The sequence below is a fragment of the Echinops telfairi genome, unplaced genomic scaffold (genome assembly GCF_000313985.2).
Source record: "Echinops telfairi isolate 266 unplaced genomic scaffold, ASM31398v2 ScPeMD7_23;HRSCAF=83, whole genome shotgun sequence".
NCBI lineage: Eukaryota > Metazoa > Chordata > Mammalia > Afrosoricida > Tenrecidae > Echinops > Echinops telfairi.
The window spans coordinates 39,604,049-39,623,917 of NW_022103920.1; the positions used below are offsets into that span (position 1 = coordinate 39,604,049).

General features: G+C 38.0%; 1 protein-coding gene across 1 annotated transcript in view; it reads left to right on the plus strand.

Moving 5' to 3' along the window:
- NAMPT (nicotinamide phosphoribosyltransferase) overlaps positions 1-19,869 on the plus strand; it is a 47,070-nt gene that overhangs the window by 7,108 nt on the left and 20,093 nt on the right. The window contains exons 2-6 of the mRNA XM_004702780.2: positions 7,009-7,165; positions 9,217-9,320; positions 11,244-11,372; positions 14,362-14,520; positions 15,773-15,909. Coding sequence (XP_004702837.1) covers positions 7,009-7,165; positions 9,217-9,320; positions 11,244-11,372; positions 14,362-14,520; positions 15,773-15,909 — 686 coding nt within the window. The remainder of the gene's footprint in view (positions 1-7,008; positions 7,166-9,216; positions 9,321-11,243; positions 11,373-14,361; positions 14,521-15,772; positions 15,910-19,869) is intronic.

The following is a 19,869-nucleotide window of genomic DNA, read 5'->3' on the forward strand; positions in this document are numbered from 1 at the left end:
AAAAAAAAAAAGAAAGTTCCTTCCTAGAAAATCTTTTGTTTGCTATGGATGTAGAACTCAGCACAATTTCATCTGGTCCTTTAATAGGTCGTCTAGGTATTAAACAGATGACAAACATGAGGGTTGTGTCTCACTACTGAGTAGTTACAAAGCTGTATCATTTACTTATTGTCATTAGCCATCCAAGGCAGCTTAAAAAAGAAAAAAGATCTTTATTAATGGCAAAATAACCAACTGAAGGTATTTGAGGTATTTTGCAGAAAAGATTCAGGTGAATCATGTGACCAAGTTAGCTTTTCCTGGGACTTTGGTTCCCCCAGTTACTTCCTTTGAATGATTTCTCCTTTTAGTTATTTCCTGTAAACTGTTCCTATTTTTCTCTTTCACTGCTTCTGAACAGTCACTTAAGTATTGTTACAGTTGACTCCTATGGCAATCAGAACCTTGTAAGGGTTGGGGCCACTAATACAATTTGTAAGTCAAGGGCAGAGGGTGATAGGTATATATATTTAGTTAACTTTGTACAACAGAATTATGCATTCTTAATGATACCTCTGGCATTTTGTATATATATGGGTATTTCAATTTCCGAATTTCATATTCAAAATTATAAGAAATATTTGGGCAACAGAAATAAAATCATATCTCATAAATATGCTTAATGGGAGAATTGATGTAGGTCAGTAATAATTGTATACTGTCTTGCAAAACAAAAATACCAGAAGCTGGTATCTTCTTTAGTTTGATGAAATCTCCGTTGGAAGTGTGGCAAACAAAAGAAGCACAAATTGTTGGGGAAGCACAAAAGTTTAAGGGAAGAGGCAGTATAATAATTTAAAATCTCATCTTCGCATTTCTTCTCCTTTCGCAAAATAGTAAAAGATAAAAATCTATAAGCAGTATTTATCCATTGATTATTGCTTCATGAAGCCAAATAACAATGGTTTATATTTGGCTTTAGAAAGCTATCAGAACGTACTCAATTCAAAGTCACAGCCATCGAGTCTGTTCTTACAGTGACTGTAGACCAGGGTAGAACTGACCTAGTGGGATTTTGAGACTATACCTCTTTAGTGGGTACAAGAAGCTGCTGGTAGTTTTCACCTGTCAACCTTGTCGTTAACAGCCCAGTGAGTAACCATTACACTGGCCAAGGCTCCTTCAGAACTTAAGAAATCTTTAAATATTGGGAAGAAGAATCTATTATATTTTGCTGTTAATAGCTTTGAAGCAACAGAAAGTCTTAATTAAGGTAGATGAAGTGGATCTTCTTTTACTTGTTCTAAGATATTAGGTGATATAACTTGTTCTTTGTGTGTAGGTACGTTGCCTCATCCTCTTGCATTTGTATTTTATTGTTAAAATGTCATGTGATTCTCAGCAGTTACGAATAAATGACTCAAACCTGGAAAGTAGGTTAGTAGTAGTTGCCTTTGGTCATGTGATTGCATTGTGAGAGGAAAGCTCTTGGAAGGAAATCAAACCAACTTATGGGCAATCTGGAGCCACTTAGTAGAAAAATGCCTCGTTCAATAAGTATGTGTTGAGTAAAGGCTTGTTTTTTTTACCCACACCCCATATTGGCCATTCAGCCCTCCCCTTTCCTTTCTCACTGGAGTCATCTTCTGTAATCACTATCTAAGGCGTCCTGGTAGCATAGTTGCAAAGCACTCCAAGGGAAAAGGATGTGGGGAATTGGCTGCCGTAGATTTACAGCCTTAGAGACTCAATGGGGGCAGTTTTACTCTATCCTACATGGTCACTTTGAGTCAGAATCAACTCAAAGGCAATGGGTTTAATTTTCCCAGAAACAGAATACGTAGTCATTTCTCTCTTGAAACCACTGGGTGGTTTTAAACTGCCAATATTTTGGTTAGTAACTGAGCACCTAACATTTGTACGTCAAGGGCTCCTCTGGATGGTTGGTAATGCAAATTCAGACTTAAACATACTGGCATATACCTGCACACCCAAATAGTGCGCCTAGGAAACTCACATGCAAGGGGGATGAGTTTAAAGTGTGTAATATTTTATTTTCATTAGCACATGGTACTTTTAGATTTGATGAGGCTTCTCTGTACTTTTAGGTTAGTATCTAGACATTTGGTATACCTAAGCAAAGCCTAAAGATTTTAACTCTTTCCTGATTAAGTTATCTGATCACGTGTTAAGTTATAGATTCATGTCCAAGGCTACATTTAAGTAGCATAGAATTATTATTTCTATAGAGTTGAAGATACGCTTCCATTAGAAGAATAAATGAGAATATACATTTTAAATGTGTGGTTTATTTTCCTCCATTTATACCCAACGCAACCCTGTGCCTTTGAGTCACTTCCAGTTCATAGTGACCCTATATAGGGTTTCAGTCTGTTAGCTCTCTGACGGGAGCAGACAGCCTCAGCTTTCTCTCTCTCAGTAGCAGGTGGTTATGAATCGCGGACCTTGCTGTTCAGGCTCCTTTATAGAAAACATATTCTTTAATTGGCATATAATTCACATCACAAAATTTTATAGTTTAATCAATATTAAGAAGGAAGAGTTGTGTAATCATCACCACAGTCCACTTTGGACATTTTCTTCTTTCTTGTAATTGCTGTTAGTTCCCTCCTCCCCACCCCTCCAACTTCCCTGCCGTGTCCCTAGGCAATTGTAAATCCAGTTACTGTCTTTATAGAGCTTATACTGCCTTCATACTTTATACTGTCTATCTAAATCCTGGATTTCATAGATGGAAAAACATAAAAAAATCAACAAATCCAAAACAAACAACAGCAATGATAAAATAAATGAGAAAAGCCTCAATTGAGAAGAAACCAGAAAATGTTATATTGAAGGCTGGAATATTTGAAATGGGTTAAAAGGGAGATCAAATGATAAGGTGTTATATTTTAACCTAACTGTATCTGCTGTAACCGACTTTCCAGTGCTCTCTATCTGATAGCACGACTACTCATATACCTAGATTGTAGTCAGGGAATTCACTGGAGGCTTAATCCATGTGAGACCCTGCAAGTGGATTTTAGGCTTCCACTGTCATCCATAGTCTTCTGCAAATTGTGTGTTCAGAATTTAAGTTCTGGTACCATTGCCTCCTCCATATTTGGATTTTATTATTTATAATCCTTGGATCACACAGGCTGGTGTACTTCCAGGTGAACTTGGTTGACCCCTCACTTAGATCTTGTTTTATAAAATTATACCCCAGGCACACTTCTGATAGCTGGACACCGTGCTGTAGACAACTGTAACTTTAGACTCTTCCTTTTGAGGTACACAACACCCTTCACAGGCCACATCAGAAGGATCCCATTTGGAAATCGCACTAAGCAAACTGGACTTTATACTTTAAACCAGCAGTTCTCAACCACTGCTGAGCAGTTCTCAGCAGTCATGACTCCTTTGGGGTGTCAAATGACCCTTTCACAGGGGTCGCCTGATTCATAGCAGTAGCAAAATTACAGTTAAGGAAGTAGCAACGAAAATAATTTTATGGTTGGGGGGGGGGTCACCATAACATGAGGAACTGTATGAAAAGGTCATGGCATTAGGAAGGTTGAGAACACTGCTTTAAACTAATCTGTAGCAGATTTGAGGAACTCAAATACTCCCTTGGGTGTAAGGCTGAAATACCCTAGGGTGAGAAGCATCTGACCCCTGTCCCAAGGATATGGAACTGGTGATCATTAGACTTGGGTTTGGATCTCTCCCTTTGCAATGGCCAACTATCTTGTATTTATTATTTTCGTGCTCTCTCTGGCTTTTGTGACATGTTAGTCTAGCAGGCTTGATTCTGCCTCTGAATGAGTGTTATGTTTGCCCTTGCTCCCACTCTCACTGTTCGTGTAAATAGTGTTCAGTCACTTAAAGGTTTTAATCTGTACAAAAATTGGCATCTTGTGGTCTAAAATGTTGGCCCTATACAAGTGTAATTTCCTTTTCCCAACAGGATTTTAAATTCTATTCTACTGGCTAACCTAATGTCACTATCAACAGAATTATGTTCTGTGAGAATGGTTTATAATGTTCTCCAAGAAAATGATAATAGTGTCTCTAAAATAAAACAAGGACATACATAAACCATAGATATACGAATGGGCTTGGGGCTCCCATTTAATTATAACCCTAAACTAAGAACAGTTAGTTCTTATGTCACAACCCTACTCAATACTCCTCATGGAGAGATCACTGAAGCTAAAGGGTATTAATAGCAAAGTGTGGCGAAGAAATCAAATGGTACTTGGCCACAGAAGACATAGATCTACAGTATTCACTGTAGAAGCTTGACTCCAAGCCAGTGGAGTTTTAGTTAAAACCATGTTTTACTGGGGCTGAGACTGAGCAGCCAAATTGAAGGAAAGTTTGTTTCTCTGAAGCTTGAAGTCAGAGCTTAACAGGAAAATGCATTATATTCACAGTGGTGGCTCTTCATCAAAATTGTTCTGCAACAATTTATTGTTTTGATTTATTCTGTCTTGAACTATTAAGGCATTATACTCTTTCAACTGTGGAAAAACATTATTACTCTGGTTAATTTGTACTGGTAAATGTTTTAATGTACCTAAAACATTGAAGTAAAATTTACATTATAGTGAGCATTTACTTTTTAGGTCTCCCTTACTCCCCCTTAAAACAAAAATTGACCATTTTCAATGGTGTCTCCCATTCGTGTATGAAAGAGAAATTTGTGATACGACCTCCTTGTAGTTTCAAACTCCTAAGGATTTGAAGTTGGCATTTTATAATCATTTCTTTCCAAGTAGGAGGTAATTAGGACACACAGAAATTATTACAAAATGTATTCTTTTCCTACTGCTGTTTCTTTCATCATCTAGGTTTTCAGTGTCACCGTGAAGAGCATCACCCTCAACCTCACCATGCACACAAAGAAACAGTCATTAGGCGGCGGCGACCACTGCCTACCGAATATGCCACATTTAAGCAGGACCAGGATCAAATCCTGCTGACTTTAGTTCATCCTTTTATGTTACATATGCTCCAGGCTTCTCCTTTCCAGAATATGGGACTGCTACCCAAGATTGAATGAGATATCTTTCCTTCTATTTTGTTTCAAATGTCCAGTTTAAAGGCTTTATACTTCCTTAAACTCAGTACTTCTGTTTCTACCATTTAATACTCTCCTATGGCTTTGCTTTTAAGCTACTAACCAAAATCCATGCCATCGAGTCAATTCTGACTGAGTGACCCTGTTTATAGTTTCTGAGGCAGTAAATCTTTATGGAGCGAAAAACCTCATCTTTTCCCCTTGGGACTGCCGGGTGAGGGGAGGGGGGTGATTCCAACTGCTAACTTTGCAGTTGGTAGCCAGCATGTAACCGACTGCGTCATCAGGGCTCTTAACGATTAAATAATTCTAATAAGATACTTATTTTCATTTTGTATGGCCAGGAAATCTAAGTTGTCCAATAGCATCTAAAAGTATAGTTTCTTGGGTGTGGCACCCCATCAGAATCCTTCGGAAAACACTTCTGAATGTCAACAAATAGACCTTGAACTATTTACAGGCTTTCCTCTTTTGTCATTGTTTTTGTTGTTTTTGTTTTCTTTTATTGCTTTGTTTTGCTCTGTCTTGTTTTGTGCATATTATTATCTCTGCAGGTCTATCTAGATAAGATAAGTGGGATAAACAATCACAGTTCCAGCGGGTGGGGAGGGAGGGGGGTGTAGGAGAGACATGGGAGAGGGGAAGGTTGGGGAAAGGAAGTGATGTTAACAAACCCAGGGACAAGGGAACAACAAGTGATCCAAAATCAGAGGAGGGTGTAAGAGGCCTGGTAGGGTTTGATCAAGGGCAATGTAACAGAGGAATTGCTGAAACCCAAATGAAGGCTGAGCATGATAGTGGGACTAGAGGAAAGAACTAGGAGGCAAAGGGCATTTATAGAGGTCTAAATACAGGCATGTGCATATGTAAGTATATTTATATGATGATGAGCTAGGTCTATGTGCATATATTTATAGGTTAAGCATTAAGGTCCCTCAATGCAAGAACACTTTGTTCTATTAAACTGGCATTCCATGATATTCACCTTCCTGACACAATAGCTGAAGACAAGGTGGGTGCATAAGCAAATGTGGTGAAGAAAGCTGATGGTGCCCAGCTATCAAAAGATATAGTGTCTGGGGTCTTAAAGGCATGAAAATAAAGAAGCAGTCATCTAGCTCAGAAGCAACAAAGCCCACATGGAAGAAGCACACCAGCCTGTGTGATCTTGAGGTGTCGATGGGATCAGGTATCAGGCATCAAAGAACAAAAAATCAAATCATTGTGAATGAGGGAGGTGTGCCGAGTGGGGATCCAAAGCCCATCTATAGGCAACTGGACATCCCCTTACACAAGGGTCGCGGGGAGGAGACAAACCAGGCAGGGTGCAGTATTGCACCAATGAAACATACAACTTTCCTCTAGTCCTTTGATGCTTCCTTCCCCCACTATCATGATTCCAATTCTGCCTTACAAATCTGGCTAGACCAGAGGATGTACACTGGTACAGATAGGAACTGGAAACACAAGAAATCCAGGACAGATGAACCCCTTAGGATGGGTGGTGAGAGTGGTGATACCGGGAAGGTGGGGTGGAAAGGGTGAACTGATTGCAAGGATCTACATATAACCCTGGGGGTTGGACAACAGAAAAGTGGGTCAAGGGAAAAGTTGGACAGTGTAAGACATGAAAAAGTAATTATAAATTATCAAGGGTTCGTGAGGAATGGGGAGCGGGGAGGGAGGGGCAGAAACGAGGCGCAGATATAACAAGAACTCAAGTAGAAAGCAAATGTTTTGAGAATGATGATGGTAACAAATGTACAAATGTGCTTGACACAATGGATGGATGTATGGATTGTGATACGAGTTGTATGAGCCCCCAATAGGATGATTTTTTTTAAAGTATAGTTTCTCCAGTTTTGAAATAATTTCAAGTGTTTTCTGTTGTGATTTATATTGTACATTTGTGTTTTCTAACTAAAGTATTTTTCTCCATTTAGGTAACTCACTATAAACAATATCCACCCAATACAAGCAAAGTTTATTCCTACTTCGAATGCCGTGAAAAGAAAACAGAAAACTCCAAAGTAAGGAAGGTGAAATACGAGGAAACAGTATTTTATGGGTTGCAGTACATTCTTAATAAGTACTTAAAAGGTATTAATTTTTCCTAGTATATTTTAAAACACTACTTTTATGTAATTTCATAATTTTTCTCATTTTCTTTGAAATAACTTTTTGAATGGTTTTGATACTTTATGAATAAAATTGTAATTTATTTTCAGAACTACTTCAGAATTCATTGGGAACAATTTTTTAACCTGTTTAATTGCTTTAAATATGTTTCAGAGTGTTTGATGTCTTAGTGTCAGAAATTTTCTGAGATTGGTATGCTTTAGAATAATTTTAGAAAAGTCACTGATTTTCTGGAACTAATCTGGTTAACTGATGGACATTATTCATTAATTGAAAGTAAAGGACTTGTTATTGACTTATAAAGTCATTTTAAATTATGGTAGCTATAGCATTTGTAATTAAAATGTTTTTAACCTAATCATTAGGCTTATTCCTTAAAATAACAAATTACTATGGAGTTAGTCACAAATGTACTTTAAAGCAGAAAAATCTCCAAATTCATTTCCTTGGTTTTTCAAAGTCTGTTTTGTAAGAGTATTTCTAAGGAAAGAAACAGCCCCCAACATTTTTATGCATCTTAGAAAATTTTGTCTCTAACCTCTTCATACAAAAAAATACCAGAATTTAATACAGATTAAAGTTTCTATGAGTTGGAATCGATTCACTGGCAGTGAATTTAGGCATTGAATCTTGAAATGCAATAATCGCCCCTTTCTCTTGGGTCACTATCGACTTGATGTCCATGAGTTTGATATTCTTTGATGTCCATGAGTTTGATATTCATGCAGCAAGACTAACCAAGATACTTCAAATAAACTGACTAGTTTATCTTATCTAGAGATAGCTACCCAAAAAATGATGGCACACCGTAGTTTACTTTTGCAACTTAAAAACCTTATAAAGCATTACTTATTAATTATAGCTAAAACTGTATTGATTGCTTAATATAGACCAAGATTATGTAAATAATTCTTTTGACATTGAATCCTCACAGCCGCCCTTTAAGGAGTTGCTATTATTGTTTTCAGTTTAAATATAAATAAATTTTGAAAATTACTGATTTGCCAGCTCTGAAAACACCCTTTATTTTAACCATAAGGGCTTGCTGTTTTTTCCACCTGTTAACCCTACCAGTATACTTCTGTAGTATTTCAAAGAGCCATTATTGCCATTTGGCTTCTCTAAATACCTGTTAAAAATGGGAATTGTTTTAGCTTAATGAGCTTTTGTTTCTTAGAGATAAGACTGATTCCAGTGGCTATCTGTCAATGGATTATCAGATATTTTCAGTGGTACAGAAAATGAGGAACTGTTTATGTAAGGCCTCTTTTCTCTTATGATGACTATCACACTAAGGGTTTTATATGTATTTTCTAATTCCCACAGCAAATCTATGAAATTCATGTTTTATTCACATTTAGAGAGAGGAGGTATTAAGAGAATTCTCTATGTAAACCTAGGTACAAACTCCTTTGTGCTTTTTTTGTTTGTTGCATGAACCTTGATGTTAATTCATTTGGCCTTGAGCATTATTACATGGCTAAAAGGGTACAGTTCACCTGGAAAAATGTACAAATCCAAGCTTTTGAATTATCTGTATTAAAAGCTTCTTTTCAAAACTATAAGGTCAGTGCTTCAAACCCACAAAGGCACTCTTTGGGAGAAAAGTATAGCAGGTTGCTTCTGTAAAGATCATAATCTTGGTGGTTCTACTCTGCCCTAGAGGGCTGATATAAGTCAGAATCAACTTGAAGGCAATGCTTTGTTTCTCTTTTTTGAAGAATAGGTATAGGCAGAAAAGATCTCTTATAATATTCAGTTAATTTACAGTGATTTTTTTAAATTATGAAAATTTTTAAAGTACACATCTGTTTTTAAAAAAAGAATGCAATTTATGCTTAGAGTGAGCTATTGGAAGATAGAAGTGCTGATTTATTTTCTCGTGTGCTATTGACTCAACCTCTTAGTTCTATAATCTGTAGAGTGGGTGATTAGGTGAGGACCTTCATTTTGTTACAGTTTAGCCATAGATAATGTCATTAGAAATATAAATGAGACGTTTATCATTTTAGGAAAAGTAGTAACCAAAGAGAAAATCCAAGAAGCCAAAGAGGTCTATAAAGAACATTTCCAAGATGATGTCTTCAATGAAAAGGGTTGGAACTACATTCTTGAGGTAAGAAATAGTCTCATGTCTTAGTCTAATTCTGCTTTTAGTTCTAAATTTCTTGCAAAGGAATGAAAATACAAATTAGATCATGCTTATTGCTCTTTTTTGTTTGTAGCTTAAAAATACTGGCTATGTTTATACATGGTTGTAACAAGTTAAGGGGAACAATAAATAGGTTTTCTGTGGCAAATCATGAACAGATCTATGGCTTATAAGATAAACTAACTATAATTAAATAACTAGGATTTGTTGGAAAGGTGATTTTACTATTACCTTGACTAAGAAAAATTAAGGTTATCTAAGAAAATAGACACTGTGTGTCTATCACTCCACAATAATTCTGGGAAATTTCCCTCACTAAATAGGTAGAAAGGTATGACACAAACTCAGTTTTATCCCTTATTGTACTACAATATCTATACATAGCATACATGGATCTAATGCTTGAACTTCTGGGCATCCAAAGATAAGGAAATTGATTTATAAGAGTTGAAATCTGCTGGTAGTTTTCTTTTTTACAAACATGGATTGGGAATGTCAAAGTAACATACTTACGCATTAGTCGAGTTATGTCTTAAAAGTGAGAGCCTTTTCCTTGTTTATACTGTCTGTCAAGCACAATTTAAAATACTTCAACTTTCATGTCTGCAGAGGCATACTTCAGAGAAATTGCAGGTTTGGTTCCAGACCACTGCAGCAAAAGGAACAGTGGCGATGAATTGAGTCAGATGTGTTTGTTTGTTTACCCCGTGCATATAGAAGCTGTTACACATTAATTATACTTTAGTCTATTACATGTTGGATAGCATTATGGAAAAATTCAGAGTATTATGAGAATGACCAAAATGAAGCAAGCACATGTTGCTGGAAAAAGGGCGCCATTCTTGATGCAGGGCTGCCACCGACCCTCGATTTGTAAACCTTGTGTCTTGAGTGCAGTAAAGTAAGGTATGCACACCTGTGAGTTTCACTGCCTGCTAGTTATGGACATCTAAAGATGTCAGCAAAGCAGTCTGTGCTGCTGGCTTCCATATTTTAAGTAAGGTAAGCCATTCTTGCCCCATCTTCCTTCCTTTTGAGGTTTGTTGTGAGGATAGACTACAGTAGTAAGTGCTGTGTGCTTGTTAATATAATCCACAGTAACCAGAGTGATAGAATCTTTTGATTATATGTTCAGAAAATATGAGAGGTGTATTGAGTCTCTTGTTTTACAAACTTGAGACCCAGAAGGATTAGTGACTTGCCTGAGGTCTCCTGGTCTATTTTCAGTCTAAATCAGGACTTCTATGACCATATTCTTTGTAATAGCGTGATACCTCTCTTTAAACAGGCTTTTATTTTATCTAAAATTGTGTTCATGTCTCATAAATATGCCACTAAGATTCCCAAAACAACTTCTCTTCCTTTAGCCAGAAGCCAGCCACAGTGTTTTACCGTTATTATTATATCATATTTAGGAAGGGACCCTAATAGCAAAGTATCTGGTAACATACAATATAACAAATAGACCCACTGCCCAATTTTGGAGGGAATTGTTAAATTGATAAGAAGTTAGTTAAATAAGATTTGGGTATTAATTACCAAGACTTTAGAAAGTATAATTATCATAGACTTATCTTGTGGTTTCAGGTCTATTAACACAGTTTTAAAGCATACATAGAGATTTCATCTGTTGTTTTGTTTTTGCTCTTTAATAGCAACCCCTTCTTTGATCTGTCAGGATAAATTTAACCTTTCAGAAAAATGGCCTATTTAAAAGAAAAATAGTGTTCTTGGAGTATTTTAAAATAAACTCATCTATAGTTGCTGTTTCGATGACAAATTTTCTATGACAGTAAAATGAATGCCTCTAAAGTATAAAGAACCTTATTAAAACAGGTAATTGAGTGTAACTGTTCAGTGTATAAATTCATTATTGCCTCCCACCAGAAATATGACGGACACCTTCCAATAGAAGTGAAAGCAGTCCCTGAGGGCTCTGTCATTCCCAGAGGAAATGTTCTCTTCACCGTAGAAAACACAGACCCAGAGTGCTACTGGCTCACAAATTGGATTGAGGTGATTTAAAAAGAAAAATTCTTATTTAATATTAATTGAAGAAGTAAAAACAATTGAACTGCGATTTCAATTTAGAATTTGAAGTTATGGTGTCCTGATAGCATAGGGCTTAAGCACTTAGCTGCTAACCAAAAGATCAATGGTTTGAACTCATCAGCTGCTCCGCTCCACTAAGAAAAATGTTGTCAGTCTGTTCCAATAAAGATTATAGCCTTAGAATCTGTGTTGGACATTTCTCCTGTCCTGTAGGTAGGCCCTGGATGAGATAGCTTGACATAGTGGCTGCAATAAAGGGCTCAAACAGCTAAGCAGGCCTGGGAAGTGTTGAGTTCTGTGGTACACAGGGTGGTGATGAGCCGGAACCACCTTGACAGCACCGAGCAACACCAGCAGCTGCAACGGGTAGCTGCAAGTTAGAATTTGACTTAATTTTCTCCATCTATAAATCAAAATTTTTTCACGCTCCTTCCAGTAGAAATCTAGTGTTCTGAAATTTGATAAAATGAGTGAATATTAGTACTTGTAAAGCTTAGTAGATTTCCAACTTGTTAGAATCCTAAATGTAAATTGTGTTAGAACAAAATTAATGAGGGTGGTAGGGAGCACTGCTAAGTTTTTGGTATCTGGTACTGAAATTGAATTACTTGGTATGGTTCTTTTATTCACAGTCTTTATAATTCTGATCAAATGTACTGAGTGGGAGCATGCAAATAGGGTAAATGGAACTCTAATGAGGGGAATGGTCAGTTTTGCTTTTCTACTGGGGATAAAGTGAGCCACCTGAGAAGCAGGAACAGGGAATCTCATGACCGTCAAGGAGGAGCGGCATCTTCAGACTGTGAGATAACATTGTGGAGAGGCAGCAGAGAAGGAGCACTGAGATCAGAATATAAACAGGGTGGTGGGCTTCCTGGCCTTCAAAATGAATCCAGCTGCGTGCCTTTGAATAGGAGGGTGATTGTTCAGAATATTTTAAGTCAATAGTTGAAATCCGTTTTCTGTTATATAATAAGGCCATTGTGGAACATGTCTGACCTCTAACACAGGGCAGAACAAGAAGATCGAACTCGCCAGCATCAGCCCGAGGCAGCTTCCTGAGGCAGAGGTCAGATGTGCCTCTCCCCTCCAAACTTCCTCACTCATTCTGACACCAGCCCTCTGGGTCTTCCATGGCAGTCTCTGCTTCTGAGCTGGTTTGGTAAATAGCTGCAGTGACCACACAGGACTCACAAACCATACTCACAGTCACAGGATTTATTAAGGGAGTTTAATAGCTTACAATTCAGGATCAGAGATGCTTAAGACATTTCTTTAAGCAGGACAGCCTCTATACAGCTTTGCCCCTAGGCAGACCTCTCTCTGGTCCTTGTTCCCTGCCCTCCTTTAGGATTGACAATAAAGATCCAAGGGGCACACCACAACTCCATAGCCCTCAATTTGACGGCACTCGAACTAACGCCCCCATTAAAGTGCAGGAGACACCCTCTCCTGAAGTGAGCCTCCAGGCTAAACGTACTGAGCTTCACTTCTCTCGCGGAGGGTCAGGAAGCCTCCACTCTGCACCATACTCTGGAAGTTGGTGCTGCAGCTGCTGCTTCTCTGGTGTCACATCTTCATCTCGGGATTGAGGAGGCTTAATGTGCAGGGATCGCAGGTCCAAAGGACGGACTTCACTCCTGCTTTCTTTTTCTTGTGATAACAAGAGCCTCCTTTTCTACTGTCTTACCCAGCAGGAGTACAAAACTCACCAAGCCTTATGTTCAAGTGCCGAGTTTTTCCAATCACAATCAGTTAACAGTCACTGAAACGGAATCCTTTAATCCTATCAGTATCGTTAATTCTCCACCTTCTCTTACCCAGACTCATTAGGAAAAAGAAATATGGCTAGAAGAATCATCAGATATGTCACTACCACAGTAACAAAGCACTCCAAGTCTTACCTGACTGGAAAAGTATTCCTCATGATTTTGTACTTGTCTAGATTGTCCTCTGCTGGTCTGGGCAGGCCTTATGCAGCTGCATAACCTTATAACTTTTTTAATTGATCGATTACTTGGCTTATTCTGTAAAATTTAAGAAATTAGGGGGGTTTTGTTTGTTTATGTGCCTTTGGTACAACTCAGACACTGCTATCATTTAGCAGCTTTCAAAATCAGATTTGATGCTGCGCATAACAAATCATCGGGCTTATAAAATAAAATCAGAAAATTAGGATACTAGAATGGAGAAGAAAGTGGATCCTCAAGCCACAACAGTTGATTTAGTTGTGGTGGTTAAGTAGCAAGCTTTCTCTGGGGTTTTCTGACAGCCACAGAACAGGGAATCCCAGGTAAATTTCTCAGAAAATAGAATCCAGCGGTGCTCCACTTCCTCATTGAGAAATGTATATGCCATAGACAGTGTAACAAAAAGAATAATAACTTTGCAGTTTAATAGCAAATATAGAATATTTCACATGGTTTTCCTATCATTGCTTTTCATAAAACGCTAAGAGCATAAGTTAATGCATAGCTCAGTGATTAGGATGCCCTATTGTGATATTGCTAAGCTGAAGTGAGTACAGAATTTACTACTTTTCATATTAGATCTTGGGGAAAATACAGATTCCCTCAAACAGCCAGTGGATAACATCTTGAGATTACTACCCCACAAGGTGTATAGTCCACAGATGATGTTGTCCTGAAACTCTTTGCTATGGATGAGCATTTAAAAACCCATCAATGACATTGCTGTAACAGCCACATGTGAGTGTGTTTATAAAACTCTGTTAAGGACCTGGTCTTCTCTCTGTTGCTGCTTAGAGACCTGAGTTATGTAGAGACTGTACCTGGAATACATGTGGTGGGAATTCATCCACAGCTGAAACGTCTAATTAGTGTTTCTAGTCATCTGAAAATACAGAGCACACCTGCAGAGAAAGCTAGGATTTTCCTCAGAAAGAACCTAGGATTTTATATATTAATACTCGTACCTGATTTTGTTATTACAGACTATACTTGTGCAGTCTTGGTATCCAATCACAGTGGCCACAAATTCAAGGGAACAGAAGAAAATATTGGCTAAATACCTGTTAGAAACATCTGGAAACTTAAACGGTCTAGAATATAAGTTACATGATTTTGGCTACAGAGGAGTCTCTTCGCAAGAGGTAGGAAGTTATGAGGAGGACCTCATCTAATAAAACGTGGATTGTAGAATACCACTGCCAACTTTGGGGAAACCGCTGGACTGGAAGCAGACCACATTTGTGAGATTTCATAGATTCAGTCAACACACATATACATTGAACAAGAACTGTGACAACTGTGTGTCAGCTGTGGGACGGTTGTGTAATTGAAGGGAATGAATTAAGAGACAGACGAAAGTTTAGGGGTGCTCACCTCTGCGATAGCTTCAGGACCAAGTCTGAGCAGAGGAAGAGATAATGTATTCCCAACATCAGCATATATACTTTCGGGACATGTAAGGCCCCCCACCCCCTCAATTACAGGTAACCACATACATAACAGAGTGGGCTGTACTCTTAACCCTCAGGGTCCCTGAGTTTGTTGGAGAAGGAACCGAACACCAGTACTAGGGCAGGTAAGGGAGGGGGAGTGACTGTCCCTTAGAAGTGAGAGCAATCACACCTGTCTGCTCTTGTAGATAAAGCTGCTGGCTAGATGGCAATCAGCCATGTGCTTGTAAGAGGTAACTAAGGCAGCATGATTATGGCAGGATATTGTGAGCATTACTTTTAATTATGAGAATGTGTGATTGGGACTCACCTCTTAACTCACAAGTATGAAGACCTCCCTCCACCTAGAATCCTGGCCTGCCAGGCTTTTTAAAATAAGAGAATAAAAAATTCATTCACTTGTACTCTCTTCCTAGTCCTGTTTCCCACTGTCAGCCTTTGTTCAAGGTACATGGGAGGGAGATAGCCTTCAACAACAGTATTTGGTCCTTTATATTGTAGGTAGGTAGATATTGACAGGCCATACATACACACACAATAAGTTTATCATAATAAGTTAATGCTATAGAGAAATACTAAGATAAAGTTGATGGGAAATGAAGAGGGTACTGTTAATTGCCGTATGCACTCATGTATAAGCCGAGTTTTTCAGCACATTTTTAATGTAGTTTTTGTGGTAAAATTAGGTGCCTTGGCTGATATTCGGGTCGGCTTATACTCGAGTATATACGGTAGGTATTTTTTTTATATGATAATATTTGAATCCTTAAGATATTTGTGGAAAAACCTGAATTTTTATCATAAAGGAACCATTATCTCTGGTAATCGTTAAAATAAGTCTTTAAAATTAGCCAAGGAAAATAAATCCCTTGGAAGCGGTGTTGCATATAACTCAATCACGGGACTTTATTGATTGGATTTTTACTTTTGGTTTACTTTTCAGACTGCTGGTATTGGAGCTTCCGCTCATTTGGTTAATTTCAAAGGAACAGATACAGTAGCGGGAATTGCTTTAATTAAAAAATACTATGGAACAAAAGATCCTGTTCCAGGTTATTCTGTTCCAGCAGCGGAACACAGGTAAAATTCAGTTGTTTTCATCCTCCTGTTACCTAATTGTTGGTGTGTGTGTTTTCACTCTTGTGTCTGAGCTTTGGTCAGGATTTGCTTCCAAGAGAACCAGGTAGTGTCCAGTAATGCTTCATGGCTGAGTAGTACAAAGTTGGGGTGCAGACCATCCTAATAGACACATTTTCAGGGCCCTTTTCAACTGCCGTGTTGCCATAGGCAAATAGGTTTTACTCATTAAATTAAATATAGGACATTTAATTATAAAACTCACTTTTTACTTACTTGTTATTCTGCATGGCCTTGCCAATAGGCAGTGGCTCTAGAAATGATCATCTGAACTCTTTTGATGAAAGTGATAATGTGGAGATTCTACTTATGCATCTTTATCTACTCTTAACGAAACTATCACACATTAAACTAAAAGGAAACATGGGTTGTAACTGCTGTGGTTCTAGAGTTAACTTTATTGCAAATCAGAGATTTTTTTAAGTTACAGCATTGATTCAGTAAAGGTACATCTGGTTTTTACAACACCCATTATTTACTGTAATCAAATTGGGGATGAATATTACACTCTTTTAACACTTGAAAAGCTGTGCAGGGTGGTAAAACCAGCAATGAGTTTAGAATGAAGTCAGTATGTTGGCTTTTTTTTTTTAATATCCATACATACATGTTTTCCTATGCATAGCAGTCTGCTTAGTGCTGTAAGGAATACAAAGTGATTCACAGAATAAATAATTTTTTAAGCCTGATCTTGTCCTCAGGATAAAAATAGTGCATTTGTAACATTCTGCCCTATTGATAGTACATTGAAAGAGGTACAATTAAAGTGCTATATGGTACAAAAGCAGAGTCACTATTCCACAGGCAAGTCCAGGAAAGGTATCGTAAAAAAAGAGAAAGACCCTTGACCAGATAGATTGACAGAGTGGCTAGATTACCACCGCAGGAATGGTAAAAGTTAATGGCCAATACTGGGGGACTGAATCTTCTCTGTGGACTAAGTTGAGTAATCTGATGTGTAAAAATTGCATGGCAGAGACATCTGACTGCCTCTAACTTTATTCTTCTGTTTGAGCTCATTGTGGCAGCCACGTGTCCGTCTCTGGGTCCAGGGCCTTTCTCTTTTTCTCTGTCCTCTGCTTTATCAAGTGTCATATCCTTCTCCACGGACTTGTCTTTCCTAACAACATGTCCAAAATACGTGAGATGAAGCTGTGCCATCCTTGCCTCAACATTCTTACTGTGTTTTTTCCAAGACAGATTTGTCCTGTGGTACTTTCTGTGTTCTAATCCAGCACAATTCAAATTCATCTTCTACCTTCCATATTCAGTGCCCAGCTTTTCTGTGCACATGATGCAATGGAGAATACCATGGCTTGGGCCATGCACACCTTAGTCCTCAATGTAATATCCTTGCTTTTCAGTACTTTAAAGAGGTCTTGTGCAACAGATTAACCTAATGCAGTGCATCATCTGATTCCTTGCCTGCTGTTTTCATGAGCATTGATTGTAGATCCAAGCATGACAAAATCCTTGATAACTTCAATATTGTCTGCAATTATTGGTCCAGATGTGAGGATTTTTATCTTCTCTACATGGAGTGGGTAGCCCCACCCAATCATGCCAAGAAAATATAAAAGTGAGCCATCACACCACATGCTGAAAACATAAATGAAAGACCAACTTATAAATGGGGAATAGGAATTGAAATAGAATTTGTAGAAAATATAGGATAGAGTAGCCAAATGGGTTTGTAAAGGCCCTCAAATTTATTTTGATACTTAATGTTGACATAAGCACATTATGCTAGGTCATAATTCAGCATTTTCATTGGTGTTTACGTTGGTAGTTTTGAGGAAGAAAATGAAGTCATCAGAGAGATTGTAGAAATGTTATTTTGTTATCAGCCTCTCCACTCTACTAGATAAGAGAAGCAGAAGTTAGGAGCCTTTCAGGAAGCTATTCCAACAGCAGTCTTGAGAGAGGTGATCAGGATCAGAACCAGGTGACTGAGTGATAGGAAAGAATTAATAAACACACTCAATAGCTTGAGCGATAAAATTTCTGTAATGGGGAATTTGAATGGGGTTTGAGAGAATAGATTTAGCTAACCATTTATAAGCATTGCTGTCTTCGCAGTCAGGGTCTCTTACCGGTTTCACTTTTACAGACAAGTTTCAAATCTGCCTAACTGAAGATGACTTTCACTAACAAAATGTTTTTCGGGTTAGGGATTTTTATTTTGGGCCCAACTGTAGCACTCTTATTAAAAGGTTTATGTACTACACGTACATTAGACTCTTCATGTAGAATAGTATCCATTCAGCTTAATTATCTTTATGAAGAGGTTACTAGCAATTCTGGATATTAAAAGGAGACATCTTTTCACACGAGTCTTAATTTCTCTTTTCACCTGCATATTTTCGCATATAATAGAGAATTGTCATCAGCTACTTGCAACCTCTATAATTGTTCAGAAGAAAGCAAATTCACTTTTAAATGAGTTTATATAAATAAACTCTTAAGTTTCAGACAGAAGTAGTCTCTGGGTAGCTAAGACTTTGTAACTCAAAAGTATGTGTGTTCAGACCCAAAGCATTCCCTCAGGAAAAAAAGAACAAATGATCATTTAAAACAGTGGTTCTCAACCTGTGGGTCACGACCCCTTTGGGAGTCAAATGTCCCTTTCACAGGGGTCGCCCAATTCATAACAGTAGCAAAATTACAGTTATGAAGTAGCAACAAAAATTTTATGGTTGGGGTCACCACAACATGAGGAACTGTATTACAGGGTCGCACACGGCCTTAGGAAGGTTTAGAACCACTGATTTAAAGCAAAAAATAGCATGACTCCTCACTTTTGAGGCCATTACTTAAAAGATTACAAGTTTCAGGAGAAAGGGAAAAAATTACATGAGGAAATAGTAACTTTTTATTGGCATATAACTTGCTTATCATATAATTAAATAGTTTAAATCATATTAAGAGGTGTACAAAACACTTCAAATTCATTATTAAACTTTGCTAATGATTTTTTAAATTACTTAAAAACTAACCAACAAGTACTTAAGAATAAGTAAAACCATTGCTGATGACATTATAAAAATGACTGTGGCTATTCTTGCCTAACTGAAAGATAAAATGGCATGCTTAGTCCCCAGCAGAATTGGAGTTAACGGGGATTGCCCCTCTTTAAAAATAATTTTTATTTCCCACCACACTGAGACAAAACACTAAAGTGTGCAATAGAACGGTGGGGGGAGCAGAGCAAGGAAGTTCCGAGGGAGTATCAGAAATAGACTTTGGGGCCAGGGTGTGGCACCCCATCAGATTCTACCGGAAAACACTCCTAAAGGCCAACAAACAGACCTTGAACTATTAACAGGCTTTTCTCTCTTTCTCTTTTCCCCCCCTTTTTTTCTTGTTTTAGATTTTGTAAGTCATTGGCTTTGTTGTTTGTTTGTAGTTGTTGCTGCTGTCGTTGCCTTGTTTTTATGTGGTGTTGTGGAGGCCATCCGCAATTCTATGTGCACATTATCTCTGCGGGTCTGTCTAGATAAACAATGTGGACAAGAAGACAATGGGACTTATGGTTCCCGGGGGACATGGGAGGTGGGGGGAGGGAAGAGGTGTGAGGTGTTAACCAACCCAGGGACAAGCAAACAACAAGTGATCCAAATTGGTGGTGATGAGGGGGTGGGAGGACTGGTAGGAAGTGATCAAGGGCAATGTAACCAAGAGGAATTACTGAAACCCAAATGAAGGCTGAGCGTAGTAGTGGGACAAGAGGAAAGTCAAAGGAAATAGAGGAAAGAAGTAGGAGGCAAAGGGCATACATAGAGTCCTAAATGCAGGCATGTACATATGTGAATATATTTATATATGATAATGGAGGAAATAGATCTATGTGCATATATTTATAGGTTTAGTAGGGTAGCAGATGGACATTGGGCCTCCACTCAC